This window comes from Haliaeetus leucocephalus, unplaced genomic scaffold (assembly GCF_000737465.1).
Source record: "Haliaeetus leucocephalus isolate CR32 unplaced genomic scaffold, Haliaeetus_leucocephalus-4.0 Scaffold406, whole genome shotgun sequence".
Lineage (NCBI taxonomy): Eukaryota > Metazoa > Chordata > Aves > Accipitriformes > Accipitridae > Haliaeetus > Haliaeetus leucocephalus.
The window spans coordinates 6,175,160-6,191,321 of NW_010972842.1; the positions used below are offsets into that span (position 1 = coordinate 6,175,160).

The 16,162-nt window shown below is 39.0% G+C and overlaps 1 protein-coding gene across 1 annotated transcript in view; it reads left to right on the forward strand.

The window, feature by feature from the left end:
* The window catches only part of TMEM117 (transmembrane protein 117), a 218,319-nt gene continuing 202,157 nt past the window's right edge, over positions 1 to 16,162 (forward strand). The window contains exon 1 of the mRNA XM_010574072.1: positions 1 to 297. Coding sequence (XP_010572374.1) covers positions 21 to 297 — 277 coding nt within the window. The 5' untranslated portion in view covers positions 1 to 20. The remainder of the gene's footprint in view (positions 298 to 16,162) is intronic.

Genomic DNA, 16,162 nt, shown 5'->3' on the forward strand with positions numbered 1-16,162 from the left:
CAGTTCTGCAGTATCTGAGGATGGATAAAGACTTCCGCTACTACTTCCAGCACCCATGGTCTCGCTTAGTTGTGGCTTACTTAGTGATCTTCTTTAACTTCTTAATATTTGCTGAGGACCCAGTATCTCACAGTCAGACAGAAGCCAATGTTATTGTTGTTGGTAATTGTTTCTCCTTTGTAACAAATAAATACCCTGAAGGAGGAGGCTGGAAATTTCTGAAGGTGCTTCTGTGGCTGCTTGCCATTCTCACAGGACTGATAGCTGGGAAATTTCTCTTCCATCAGCGCCTGTTTGGTAAGTTACATGATGCACATACTGACTTCCTGATAATGGCTTTCTGACTTCTCCTTTTAGCTTTCTACTCATTGCAATTTTGTAAGCTTTGCTGTTAATCGTTTCAACTGTTTAGAGTCATATAGAACTCAGTACATCAAAGCTTACATCATTGTGGAAGTTAATGCCATGCCTACTTATGTGACCATAATTCACAATTATTTCAGTCAAAAAAGGCTAAAAATAGTGAAAGCTGACATGTTTTGAAAGCATTGAGAGGTCAGTGATTTTCAATAGTATAAAAATACTCCTTTGCATCTTCAGACCAATTTTTAAATCTTATTATATAATCGTCTTGGCAATCTGCAGAAAAAACATTGTTCTTTGGGGCAGTGACGCTACATGTCTTGTCAAAAGTCATGTCACTGGAAGCAGAGGCTGTTGTTAGTATTAGCAGAGCCGTGCTGAAGAACTCCCACGCGAAAACAGGAATTCGAGAGAAGCAGGACCTCTCTGTCTCTTGGTACAAGAGCGAGTCAGTGAAATGGGAAGGTAGGAAATGGAAAAAACCATGGCAGTCAATGCTTTCGTACACAAGGTGTGACTAAACTGAGGAACTTAATTCACATGGACTGACTGAAAGGAATGGAATGACCCTGGATTAAATTCTGAGACTGAGAACTTAGATGTAAATATATAGAGATACACAAATACCTGTCATTGTCTTAACTGAGTCACATAGTGAATGTAGAAAATGTTGTGTCTGAGGGCTCAAGGCTGTCTCTAAGTTTTAGAGGTAAATAGAAATCATGGAAAAGATTACTTCACTCCCACCAGCTGCGCTGTTCTTTGAAACATCTGATTCTAGGTGTGTCGTTGCAGGTCTAGATGGACTAGTCCTATATTCTTATACTGCTAGGACTGCAGGATGGATGGTTACTGGAATACCTCGAAGCACATGAGTGATACGCCATTTCCTTAGTCTGTCTTGTTCTATTAAGATAGAGAGAGAGCCGCTATCATTTCAATAAATCAAACGTAAAGCTATTATGTCAAGGAAGGAACAAGCAAAGCCACATTAAGAGACTCCTGTTAATACAGACTTCTCTTGAAGTGCTTATTCTGAAAAATAGTTGAGCATCTTGATGGCTATTTGGTGGACAACTTACCATAATGTAGTGGTAAATGTAAAATGTCCCCATAAAGAGGACATTTTACCTTAATTTCTGGGCTCTGGAACAAGCACTGTCACAATAATGTTTTCAGTTCTGGCTTCCACAGTTGAGGAATGATTCTGTTAAATTGGAGAAGATTAGGGAAAAGTAATGAAACTGATGATAAAATGGGAAAATAAGCCCTATAGTGAGAGGATTGAGAGGATAAAGGGAAGATTAGAAGGTGACTTGCTCAAATTTGACTTGAAGGACAGAACCTTCAGTCCAGCAAATGTATTGCAAGGTCCAGTGCTTGGAAGTGGCAAATAGCCAGCGCTTTTTTTTTTTTTTTCCAACTGAAAGGCTAGACAATCAGTGGAACAAGTTGTCACAGGATGTGGCTTCATCAAGCCACGTGAATTTTTCTTTTGGGGAATACGTTCTAGTCTGACTACAGAGTAATTCTCTATCTCCTGTCTAGGTAGGTTATTATGATAATTCCTTCTGGATTTGTAAGTGTATATCGTAAATAGCATGTAGCTTAAAATAAATTTTGAAGTGGCTTGAATCAGCATTACTGCCAAAAGGAGAAGGTCTGCCCGGCCTTCAGTGCCTGCTGCTTCGTGCTTTTGTGCGGTTGCTCAGTGAAACAGGATAGGGAACCTAGCCCCATTAGCACTACCCATCTTTTATTTCTGCGAGGATCATATCTCTGATCATACCGATGTTTGTGGCAGCACAAAGATGGGATCAGCGTTGGGAGGAAATTAACAGGCGAGAGATTCCTACCCCTGATGACAGCGCTGGCTTATGGATATTTACGATTATGGTCTGGGTGACCGATACGGGTGTAGGCACAATCTGATTTGAGGCTGGTTGATGCGCATTGAGTTTCGCTTGAGCTAATGCAGATCTGCCACAGTCCCACCCTCCTAACCCCAGCCCCACCGTTTTGGTTTTGGTGCCTCCCTCGAGCCAGCGCTGCTGTTAACGCGATGGAGCAGCGAGCCAGCTCCGGCAGGTGATCCCACGCAAAACCAGTTGCTTCTGCTGTCATCTCCAGCAGCTCCTTGAACCGGCGCGATCGCTTGAGTGCCAGTGCTGATGCGACGGCCAAGGACTGCGCAGCCAAGATAGTCGGGGGCCACGGCAGCCCTGCCTTGTGTTGGCTCGAGTGCTGTGGGAGTGCACCCACACAGTGTGTCGGTGGAAATATGGTGTTGCTTGTGATCCGCTGTGAGCAGATGGCAGTCTGTGCGACTGAAGAGCTGACTGTATTGCTGATTGATGTGGCCGTGGTAGCTGTAAACTAGCTAGCGAGGATAGGGATCGCATCGATGAGATGATGGTGTGCGTTTACAGCTTGAGTGTATCTCTGGGTCTCCGGAAGATTTGTACAGCCCATGCTGAAATCTTTCTTGCTAGTTATTTGCCACTATTTTAACATCTTCGCTGCCTAGAAAGCCCTCCTTTTGTTGAGATCCTCCCTGAGTATGCTCTCTGGATCTTTTGGCATCAAGCACGTCATGAATTCACCCTATCATTTTTTTTTAATTTCCCTAGTTTATCTTTTTAAGTAGCTGCTGCAATTTTTTTTTTTCCTATTTGATCCCCTTTTTTAAAATCTATAATTACTTGGAACCATTCTGGTTTTTAATCCTTGTTCATTTGTTTATTTTTTCTCTGCTAAATTCTGTTTGTAGAGGAAATTGTGACTGGTTGTTTCTTGTGGCCTGTGTATAACTTCCTGCAGTCAGGAAACCAAATAGCACCAGTCAATCTTCCCCTGTCAGATCTTGGCTCACAGTGTAGGCTGCAAATTGAAATTGAGAAGGATTAGTCTGCACATCTCACTTTAAATGAAGATGAGTGGAAAGGATTTTCTTTCTCTATGCCCTTCCTGCTCTTTTGTCCCTTGTCTTCTGTATTTCTTGCTGCTGAGTTTGCATATGAACTGGAAAAATAGCGTAGCTAGAACTATGTCGTAGTACAGTTTACCATCTGTGACAGCTGCTGTCTGATAGCCATGACTGTCATGAACTGTAAAAATAATAGAAATAAGCTCAAGCATGTTGTGTTTCTAAAAGTGGAAGGAGAAGGGTCCTGGCAACGTTAGGCTTCATCTCTCTGAGTACAGGGAGGTAAGGGAGTAGGTAAATTATATTGCTGACAAGTAGAGATCTCAACTAGAGGACATGGTGGGATGTTTTCTGTTGATAATATTCATTGCAACCTTTGAACAGTAACCTCTTCAGGGACTCCTTCAAGGCACTGCTCATGACTTAAAACAAGATTAGAAAACAGTTACATTTCTTGCTCTTCGGTCAAGAAATAACTTACTTCATTTGATAAACATCTCCCGTGATAAATATTTCCAGGGAAAACAGCCTTTATCAAGTACATTCTTTATATCTTTATGGCATATAGTCAGAACAAATGGAATTTTAAAATTGTCTTTTGGCTGTTATCCACTATATTCTTTTGATTCATCATTAAGCATATCTTCTATTTGGTTAGGTATTGTGTTCTGCCATGCTTTTTATTTTACAATGGAAAATGAAAGGTCATAGATGAACACTGGAAGTTTGGGGAAATAAAAAATCAAGATATATACCCCTGTTATTTTTTCTTCTGCACGAGAGAGTTACCTGAGGCAGGGAGAAGTGGTAACTTCTTTGCACTTAGAGATTTCTTGATTTTTTTTTTCTGCTTTATTAAAAGCAGAAAGAGCTTACAAACTGACCCTATTTGATGACACTATGCATTCAGAAAATGCATTCAAATCTTAAATCCCGACTTAAAAGAAATTCCTGAATAAGCTCTTCCACATTTTTCATATTGCTCTGGGGCACTGTCTGGAAAGTAACACTGTGTTTAGTGTGTAGAAAGTGTATGTTTTAATCGGCACTTTCTCGGCATATGCACAGTTGCAGTTCTGTACTCCAACCTCAGGCTCAAATTTTGAATTCAGTGGGAGGTTTTTGGGTCCAAAGTTCAGGCTAAGCATTTTGCATCAATGTATAAATATGATCTATGATGTAAATTTAAAATCATCTTTCATTTGAATAGACTTTTAGCAGTATGGGTAAGTGGACAGTATACTTGGAAAAATAATACCTTAATTTTTTCCATCCAGCATCTTCGCTTTGACTGTTTTCCATGTGTAATAATCCTTAGCTTATGCTGCATATTAGATACATCAGTTTTTAAAAACATACTTACTACAAAATGTGCATGTGTCTACCTGCCCATTTTTCTGATTCTAAGTGATTATAAAGACGTATTAAAATCTGAGTAAAAGCCTGTGATTACAGAGACTGGATTTTATGCAACTGCCAATGAGTTCGCCTGGATTTATATTTTTAAGTTCCTTTTTAAATGATGTAGATGGAAACTAAATATTTAATGTGTTATAAAAAATTATGGAAAACAAGATAGATAGAACTAAAGCTATTTCTTAAAACAGGGGAATCATCATAATACCGCAGCCAAATTAGAGCTGTTGAATAAATGTTGAATTTAATGGGTTGCTCTCTTGCAATTGTTCATGGTATGCAGTTTGTTTAGAATTAAATGATAATCTGAGCTTCATAGACATGGAGTGAATAAATAAAGCAGTCATTATAGGAATTGCACCGAGCTGTGGGTACACACTAATGTTGCAAATTTTTTAATGGACAGTAGTGCCATGCTGGGAGCAATTCGATGATAGACAGTTTCAAACAAAACGCCCACTGAGGACCTGTTGTCTGAAAGCATTACTCTTTTTGTCAAACATCTTATCTGGAAGGCGCTAAAAGATACTGCAAACCTATTATAAGCAGACTCTTCAGTGTCTGCTTTTATGCTGAAAGTTAAAGTGTTTATCAACCGAGGCAATGAATGTATGCAGATTGCAAGAGGAAATTAGGCAGAATGGGATTTAGTCAGGATGATAGTGCACTGCCTAAGAAAAGTGAATCTGTTAGGCAGCTAACAGACAGGATAAATTCATACAATAGTACATATGTAATTAATTAGTATCCTGATCTATTAGGGGTCATGTTAGTGTAAAATCTGGGCTGTGGTATTGCTGCTAGTATTGCTGGGGCGAATCACTTTTCATAGTGGTGCTTGTGCAATAGCTAATGAACCAAATGTGATCTGTTTTGCCAAAAAAAAAAAAAAAAAGAGATGTGATAAGATTTTTGCATGGTGGTTTTTCAGCCAGATAGTTTCCCATTCCTGTTTGATAGTAGTTATATGAACAGTTGTGCCACCATCTGTAGGAACAAGTGATGGGTGTATGGCAATACTTGCATAAAATTCTAACCTGACTGATAGAGCATATTCTTCTCTGTTGTCAGCTTTGTATCTTACATTACAATAAGATCTGTCACTTTAATACCCAGCAACTTTGTTCCTGCTTTTTCTTTTCCATTGATGACTTCAGCCTAATAGAAAGCAACTACTGTGATAGCTGGTAAAAAAATGCTGTCTTCAAGAGCCTGTTCAGTATGAATTTCAGTAACAATGATCAAGTTAATGCTGTTGAAGGCATTCAAGGTCTACTGTGATTGCTTCACAGTCAATTCACCTCTTTTGTTTCCAGTAAAATATTGAAGCAATACAATAAAATTATTTTGGTCCTACAAAGTGTGTGCCAAGGGGCCAATCTAACAGTTTGCTAATAATAACGCACAAATGACTGTGAGCAAGCATTTCTGAGAGCCAGAATCCTCAACAAAAAACATAAAAAGGGAGAGGCTCGCAGCCAGCCACTGCATGAGTGCAGGCTCATCAGATTCCAGCTCTGGCACCTTGCCAGTAATTAAGATGTTAGTTTAAAATAAACTTTACATCATTCATGAGGAGACCACAAGTGACCTTTCAAATATAAATGAAAAGCATGCAAGTAACCTCCTAATTTCTTCTTTTACTTGTTTGTTTTTAGAAAAACCATAACATCTTACTGCTTCCTCTCTTCAGGCTCAACGAGAAGCCTGCTGTCGTCTGCTCTTAGCATTAGCTGTGAAATCAGTCTCATACCATATTACCTCTGGGTAGTAAATTATAGAGTTTAATTGGAGAGGTACAGGCAGTAGCTACAAAAAGATTATTCTCTCTTCAGTGAAAGCTTTGATTCTACTGGAGGTGCATATCCCATTCCCCAAGCAGCGGCATGAGACTGCGAGAAGAGCTACATGTGTCAGATTATCTGTAATGGGAAGGCTCTAGAGAATATTTAGCATCCAGTGACTGAAAACTAAAAATAAGTTCATTGCTACTTCATATCAATGTGTCAACTCTGTGTTTTGATCTTTTTGACGTGACTTTCAGATTTTTCTTTCCATTTGAGACTGGGAGTGAGTTTGGAATGATGCCTGCCACTTACAGGAATAATATGTCTCCATTCCCCTATTTCCAGAAATAGAAGTGAGGTTATTCCTAGCAGAAGCAGCCTGATGGGCATAGTGCAGGTGCAACCTAGTGCAGGGGCAAATTTCTTCTATCCTTGTTCCATACAGCAAGGAGATAGAGGGGATGTTAGTGTGGAACATCACCTCGCCATGTGCCTGATGGAGAGCCCCAAGGAGAATGTGATCTCCTTGGTCATGCTGTGTCCTTTCAAAGGTCCCCTTATGCTGTCAGAGTGGCACGAAGGTCCTTCACATACCAGACAACGTTTCTCTTTGTGTGATTCTGCTGGGACTCCAAGTCAGCCTGTGCGTCTGCCTTATAAAGTTATGTATTTCTTTTTTTTTGAAAAATTCTAAAATGAAAAAACCCCACCCAACATTCTGGGCTTTAAAAACCTTTGAATACATTCTCAGGATTTAAGAACTATTTAGCAAATAGTAAGTGTGGTTTATACATTTCTAATAGATATCTTGCATATGGCAAAAGTAAAAAAAAAATTGCAGATGTACTTACTAAGTAAACCAGAGTGACACTTGAGGAGAAGGGATCAGTAATTGTTCCCTACGAGGCTGGTAGGGCAGTAACAAAATATTTCTAAATGTGATTCCCGAGACAGACGCTGCACATGACCTCATTTCAGATGCTGGAAAACAGAGTTTTCTGCTTTCTTCTTTCTCTCTTTTTGTCAGAAGTGGCAGTACCCCGTTCCCCACTCTGTAGCCCCTGCCAGGGGATGGCAGCAATAGCAGAAACTTTTCCGCTTTGAGGATTCCCACTCTCCCTGGTGCCTCCAGGTGGGAAAGGTGTCTCCCAAGGCCAGACTGGGTGTCTGGGTAGAGATAGCAGCAGATCCTCAGGGCAAGGTGAACTGAAACGTGAACAGGAGCTGTTGCGTAACTCATTGTCAGAATCAATGATCATGTGAAGCTTTTACAAACAAAAGACTTTTCATCCAAATTTTCTCAAAGCTTGGTTCAGATAAATCATTATAATTTCCTTTGGTGAGATGTTCTTACCCATCTAGCGTGTTTCACTCCAGAGACAGCTGTATTTTAGTCCTAAGCACAGCTCAATTCCACCATGTATCACATACCTACCTTTTAGGAATGCTTTAACATGCATGTTACGATTTTTTGGTGCCATTATGAAGGCCTCATTAAAACTGACTTTCCCTGTGCAGTTATGCAGCAGCCCAATCTCTGCAGCACAGTCTAGGAGCAGGTGACTACATAGGTATTTGGGAGCAAGACTCTTCTTTTGAAATTTTCAAGGAAAAATGCTGATGGTAATTTAACGATGGTTATGAGGGTATTTTAATGATGACAAGGGTAATGAGAAAAACACTGAGTGTTCTCCTGCTCGATATAAATACCCAAAAACATTTAATGTGTTTAAAGTGGTGTCCTCCATTAAGCTCAGCAAAGCAGGAATTTAAGATTTCTTAGATTATATATCCAAATAAAGAGGCAGAAAAATAATTTCGTAAGACATGAGTTAAAAATTACAAGCTACAACCATGTTTTCATGTTTTGCACATCACCTTATCTGTATTGATAGATGCAGATCTATCAATCAGCTGGAACGATAAAAAAATGAGTATCTTTGGCATATTCAAATTGACCATTGAATAAGTTATAGCAAAGTACCTGATTTAGATGTGATTATCAGCTATTTATTGTTATGATTTATAAGACATTAAAGTATTACAAACTTCTGGGTCAGTATCCGACAGTAGCCCACTGTGGATGATGAGATAAAGGTATAGGAATAGGAAAGACTATACTGATAACTCCCAGAATAGCTTCCCAGCTGCCAGCAATTTGTTCAGAATTCAGACAAAAATATGTCTATTCTTAGATGTCTTTGACAGTCATTCTGAAGACAAATAATAAAGGTGGTAGTTAGCAGTAGTCTTTGTTTCTGCCTACCTGTTACTAAGAAGCAAATCCTTCTCAAATTTTCACATGTACTCATAAACCCCCAAATTTACTGACTCCTTCATCCTCCTACGTCTGTTAAGATATTGAGAAATTTTATGGTTTTGGCCATTTGCCTGAAGTCCAGAAAAAATAAAATGTTTAAAAACAAAGTGTTGGTTGAAAAGAAGCAGATTCTTCTGCTGAGGTCTTCCTGTCTTTTAAAGAGCCTTGAATTCATCTTTCATCTGCAACACTGGGATATGATCTTTAAAGTGGACATCTGCTTAGGGCTTTGTAGGCTCACTTAGGCACATGCTAAATAATGTTTTCTATTTCTGGGGCACTGATGCAGTGTGTGTCTACTAAGAAGCACACTTCCATTTAATACTAAAGCGGAGAAGAAACTAAATCTGTACAAGATTCAGCCAAAGTCAAACATACTAAACAAATATGAGAAGGAGAATTATGGCAGGCAGGGCATAAAGAGATGAGGCAGGATTGAGGAAAATGTTCTTAGAGAGTGACAGCAGCAACAATAGTTAATTTTAGTTTACTTGAGAAAAAGGGAACAAGGTCTAAAAATTGAGACATCCCAGCTTTAATGAACAAAACCACGCAAATATCCTAGCTTTCTTGCTAATCTGTGGTCATAGACTAAGTGACAAAAAATATGGATCTTAATTCACTCTTGACACTGTAATGTGCTGGAGGTATAGAAAGCGAAGGAGAAGGTGAAAACTAGTATTTTATGTGGGGCTTCTGTGGAGTTCCTGACCTGGGGAATTCAGGGCTTAGCACAGCATTCGATTTTGTATCACTTTCATATAGCAAATGAAAATGTAAAGTCTTTGCAAGTAGTTTTCTCCATGCCTTCCGCTCTGCTTGATGTTCTTCTTGACACATACCAGTTTTAGATTACTTTGAAGTGGTTTGGGGCCATGCTTATATCCCATGCGCCTCCTCTCTGTGGCAGCCAAAGGTGGAGCAATTTTTATCTGAATTAGAGGTCATTTCTGTGTAACCTATCTAAATTCAAAGAGTAAAACAGGAGTACTACTCTTTTGGGGATATCTACAGATTTCCATCTCTTAGGCTGCAGATGAAAAAGCAAACTTCTCTTGAGACTGTGTTTCTGGTTGCCATGGTAGTGGCACATACCAGAACAAATAGTCTCTTCAGAGTCAAAAGGGCAGCGCTGCTGCCTGACCAGCATTAGCCCACAACGTACCTGAAAAAGTCTTACCCTCAGCACTCTACCAACATGAACTCTAGAGAGCCGAAATCCTTATCATCCCAAATGGTACGGTATTGTCATACATTTGCTGCAAAACTCTCATTTGGTATTGTGTCCTCTGGTGGTAAGTCAAAAATTTTTAGTTCTTCTGTTTCCACTGATGCTGTACAAGTTCCTCCCCATAGATCAGCTACTCCAGAGAAGACTTTTCCCCTGGAACAGTTACCCCATTTGCTGCAGAGTACAGGTTCTTCACTCATCTTCTCCTGTGGGTAGTGCCCTGGAAATCAGGTTGACACCTGATACAATTACGTTAGAAGACCAAAACTGAGAGTAGGAATTTGCATGTTACTTACATTGAGGTATAGTCAACGTAAGTATATATTCAGTTCCGCTTTTTCATTTTTATAGTCACAAACCTTATCCTTCAAAAGATATGCCCTAAAGCCATCTTACACTATTTTGTCTTGTTGAGGGAAGCAAGTTAAGCCCGTTCTAGCCATTTTCTTGGTGTGATGTATTATGGAAATGTGAAGTCCTTCAAAGACCACTTCCTCCGAGAAGGAAGAGCATGTGTATTCCTAAGTATGTCAGTGTCACTCAGGTGTCTTTGGCACTATGAAAGGCACTTTTCATTTTGTGACTGAATAATTCATATTGTTTGAAATTGAACTACTTTATAACTAGACCTCTCAAGGAGTCTCAGCAGATCTTTTGTGACCATTGTAAATGCCTCAAGACAAAATTTATGGTTATTTTTCGATACATATAAGATGTATTGAATGTAGTCTAACAAGATATTCCTAAAATAAATGCAACTTCAAAATGAGCGAAGACATTTTTCACTCTGTTGAAGAGGTTTGAATTCCTTACTCTGAGAGGGAAAGGATCTTCCTCTGAAAGAGCTGGAAATGCTCAGAGGCAAAACTGAGAAAGTGCTCCATAACCTCAAGGAAACAAGTGCCATGCACTGTTTTCTGTCTCTGTTCCTTGTTAAGACACTAGTATCTCAAGATGGAGAGCTCTTTTTTGGCTGTTCGCAGGTTAAGATGCTGTGCACTGTCCTGCTGCACATAAAGCATTCTGGACCTGAAAGATGCATCACTGACATGTTTTTATTATTTCTTTTTCTCTTAGACCCTGAACTATGTAAGTTATCATCCATCTAAAAGTTGGACAGATGCACCTTTAGAGGTGGAATGCTTTTCTGTAGTAGCATCAGACTTCCCAAGGAACAGCCTTTTGCCATATTAACATACAGAGGTGGGTAGAAAAGGCTTTCATCCCCATCAGTTCACCAGCACCTTTCTCCTTTGATTATTTCAATTTTGATCATTCAGACCTGTCTGGTCAATCAAACTCTGTTTGAGTGGCATCTAGGCTTAGTTAGCTTGTCTCTTGCAACAGCCTCAAGAAAGTCTCCAGTGGAGGATTACACTGTGCTTGCTTCCCTTGTGATACTGAAATTTGGGAAAGGCCACGTGCATGTCTCCTTACCAGCAGGAAGCTTCTCCCTGGGGGCTGACCTTAGTTTTTAATGGTTTAAACTGTTTGAACTACGTGGTGACTTTCTTCCTTTACCCTCTCTCAGTGAAAATGTCCTTTCTAGTGACTGTTGTCTGAGCTTAAAGAGCTGATGGAGGCTCTCAGATTATGCCCAGACATCGCATTCCTTAGTGGTCACTTTCAGACTTTGTCCAAAGTTTACAGCTAAAAGAGTCAGAATCTCGCCTTAGCGGATCAGTCCATCCTCAGTTCCCCTTTTCTTTCCCATTTCTCACCAAAATCTTACCTAATCCCAGATGACACAAAACTTAAAACTCTTTAGACATTGTGCAGGCTGGAGTTTTTTATTAGAAAAACTGCAATTATTTCAGCTCTCAGTTAAGGTTTTTATTGTACATGCAAAGAGCTCACAGAGGCAGTCTGTGTGTTCCCAGAGGTTATCAGAATGCCTTTCTGGGTATCCGACTAAATCTTAACTTGGTTGAGGCTCATATAAGGTTGTGTATGAAATATGAATTATTGATCCTTAGATTTCCAGATGCAGTTGATGTCCTGATCCTGTTGGTGTGGAATTGGTGTCGATCATATGCTTATGTTCATATGGTTGTCTTATAGCTTTTTTTTTACGTTGGACTCTCCTTCTGCCTTCAAACTTCAGACAAGTGTGCAAATGTCTCTCTAGGGATGCATTCTGCCTCTTTTCCAACCTAAACGATTCTGTGAGTCCTAACCTTACAGAAACTATGGCTCTTTACAATGCATCAGCTCCACCACAGTTTCCATGCCTCACCTTCCAGCAAAACTGACTGGACTCCTGCTCAGCTGGAATTCAGATTTATCAAGAAAATGAGTGATAACAGATCTGTTCTTCTCATGCTGTGGTAATGGTTATGGCATATGAGGTCCTGCTGTTGTATAACAGGGGCGGTTGTTGCAATTACAGTCTGTGTAAACAACTGGCCAGAACCACAGTTATCAGGGGAAAATTAGCTTTGAGAAGCAATTCAGACAGAAATAATTATCTTTCAACAGAGGAGCACCTTCTAGTGGTATTGAATGAATATGTCAGCTAGTTAAACAGTTATTTTCTCTAAATAAGGAGACGTAAATATGCTAGACAAAGAATAGTAATGAATACTTCTGAACAGTATTTTTATGATTAAATTAATAATTCATTTAAAAACAAAGGAAAACCAAAACCTGAGCGGAGAAAGCATATATTTGGAAAAATTAAAACATTTTTCAATTACAATATTCCCCCCCCCCCCCGCCAACCTAGTAGCTTACTAGCTTTTTATGCACTTACCATGAAGTAGTATTTTTATGTGTTCTACTGTGGAACCTACCCACCCTTTGGCTTTTTTTAGTAATGAAAATTTGGGTTCATTATATACCTGTTTTAGCTCCAATGGAAATTTGCTACAGAACTCTTATTTTGTCTGAAGTTTCACTGATTGTTAACACAGTTTCTCCATCCAGTGTATTTCTAGTAAAGATATATTTCTCAGTATAGTATTTGCCATGGTTACTTTTGCAAATAACATAGTGTCAAATGATTTCAAATTCAGTTTTTCCAAAGTTACTCCTAAATACAGTGAATATGGTAGTTTAGCTGATGTTGCGGATTTCTACTCTTTCAATTTGTATGTAGTAAATAATCCTTTTTGGACACCATTACATAATGTACGTAATACGAATGAATGATATGCTATTTCTAGAAAGGCAAATTAGGATTAATGAGCAGTGCTTAATATTATGTCATTGCAGGAGATTTGTGCATAAGTGGAAGCTATCTGTATGAAACAGATATTCATACTTCGATTTTCATGGAGTTCCTCTGAAAACTGTGTGAAAAATTGTCAAATACAAAAAGTCCTATTTGCAGGTGATTAAAAGAAGATATAACTATAAGTTCTGCTTTTTAATTCTGTAAACATAATCCTATGTTATCAAAGTAGGGAACTTGACCTTTTTTTTCCTGAAGAAATTTTTCAGCATCTGGAAACTTCAGCACGAAGTTGAAATAGGTCTTGCAAGCGTTTTAAAGCTCATTCTGTATCACTTGTTTTGGTTGTGCCATTATGAACTAGATTTGTTGAAATAGCTAGTATTTTTGCATCCTCCATCCATGGTAGGAGGGCAAAGGGGTGGTAAGACATCTGGGAACATGGGGCACAATTGATGGATTTGGGGTTTTGTCAACTGCTTCTGTGACAGTGGGCACAATGTTCTGCAAAATATGGCAAGTGCTACACAGTCACTTGTTAGAAGTACGACTGCCTAATCCTGAGGCTGTTTTGAGTCTGCTAGAATAATCATCGGCTTTCCTGTGTAAGATCTATGCAGCTTGCAGCATACGCTAATACTGACATAAGACTTGATTAACTTGATTGTATCCCTTTTTAGTGTCTGTCCGGATGCATATACAGATGCTAGCTGAGAAGTATATAGCTCATGAAACAACAGTTTTCACCAAGTCTGAAAACGCTCAGGTCTAAGTGCGTACCCCCATATTTCATTGTAGGCTAGAGAGCCGTCTTGCTTGTCACTGGGATATACTTCTTCTTGGTCCCACAACATCAGTTGTCCACTTGTCTTGTGCACTGGAAACGCAAACACGCTCTGTAGCCCCTGGGGTTCCTGCTTGTGCACTGGGACGTGTAGTCACAGTGTCCAAAACAGGCAGCAGAGCTGCAAATATTTATCGAAGACAAGAAATAAAACAAACCCCATGCTTTATCTGTACATACTGAGATTAAATCAGAAAGCTGTCTCTGGTCAGGGTTTCTTTTTTCTGCCTACTTTATGCCTCTGAGAAGAACTAGAGAGAGGGAACCTCCTGCATGGGAGCGCTTTTCTGCTGAAGGGGTCTAAACAAAAAATAGGGTATTCTGTTCTTGACCGAGAGAGAGTCTAGCTCATTTTTTTAATTAAAATGAGCATTGTTTCACTGCCTTTGAGACACAAATTCTTTTTGTTAGAACACCTGCTCTCTCCTGTATTTGACTGACCAAGGGACTATTTTTTTGCCTGGAGGAAATGTAAATCTCTTTTCTCTCTTGCTCTCTGCCAGTCTTTGATGGCTCAGCATGCGTGCTTAGTAGCGACCCTTACATTCCCTGCACTGAGTCCTAGAGACAGCATTGCTTGCCTTAGTCCCATAGAACATCTCTGGCAAAGCTCATGGTCAAATCTAAATCTCTTTTGAGTTCCAGTTCAGCACTGGGGTTAGTTGTAGGTGGCTGTTTTCTGTCAACCTCCACTTCATGCGTTTGCTAGAAAGGGGCTTTGCTCATTCAAATCAGGCTAAAGGTTTATTAGGCGTATTTGCTATTATTTAAGCATATTAAACTACTTACATATAAACTTACTCAACTATGTTTACATTTTTATATGTTTATGTTACCATCAGGTTTGCAATTTATTGTGCCACAATACTGCATTTTGGACCACTTACTCGAATAGCCATTTGTAAACCTGTAGATGCTCCTAGATGGATGATGACAGAATCTGCTTTGTTTTCTGACTCAAAAATGCTTTATAAATGTTTATTTTAAAAGGCTGTGTGGTAGATAGATTGTAAGCAACTCTATTTACTGTTAAAAATAAGCTTGTGGATCAGTTTCAGTGCAGTTTCAGGAGAAAAGAACAAACAGTATAGAAAAAAAAGAATTATTTTGACAAGTTGTTGCAGAGTATTGCTAAACTGGTATTGAAAAACAGAGATTACAGCACTGCCCTTCAGAGTTCAGCATCAGCGTTATACGGGATATAAATGCTGCTGTTACTGTGTAATTTGGATTCCAGTGAACTCAAAGAAGGAAAATCTAGTTTCTGTAGGCACTACATATAAGATGATGAAACATTGTAGCTCTAAAATTAAAAAAAGGAGGAGGATCATGAAATTACTTTCATAGGTCTGGCAGTTAAAAAAATCAGGTTTCTTAAAAAATGCTAAAAATTCTTAAAGGATAAAGGGTGAAAAAATACAGTTAATACTTACGTGCCCTCTAACCAACTTTTCTTTTGTTATGCAGTGAGGACATCTAAAGAGAGAAAATTTTTTTCACATTCATTTTATAACCTGGGATACAGTCACATAGAATTAAAAAATCTACACCTCAAGAACAAACACGTTAGCATTTTCTATTGCTAATGCAGGGTTTTCAGTTGCTTCCCTACTAAAAAATGTTCTAAAACATTATAGGAAATCAATACCTATTTTTACAGGTTTCCTTTTAACTGCATCAGCACAGTTGTCTAAACCTGAAGTAATAACATCAGTAAGAGTAAAGTCTATAATTAAAATTATATGTTAAGTCTGTATAATTGCAGTTGACAGATGCAGAAAAATACAGAATTAAGCCTGCCTACCCACTGTAGTTCTGGCATAGCTTTAAGTCTTCCCACATTATCTCCATTTTACAGCTTTTTCACAAGAGCAGCTTGAAGTATTGCATCTAGGTAATAGTAGTGACATTAATGTAAAGCAAAGAGGGAGATGTGGTGCCTTTATGAATCCGCTGCAGTGTTTGGTACAGCAGATGGCACTGACCATTACCACCCTGCTCTCGGTTGCCTTCGGGTAATCCATTAAGAAAAGAAAATGTCAGACCTTTCCTTGCAGCAGCAAAAGTCCATCTTCCTGTTCTTGTTTTTGTATTAAAAGATGC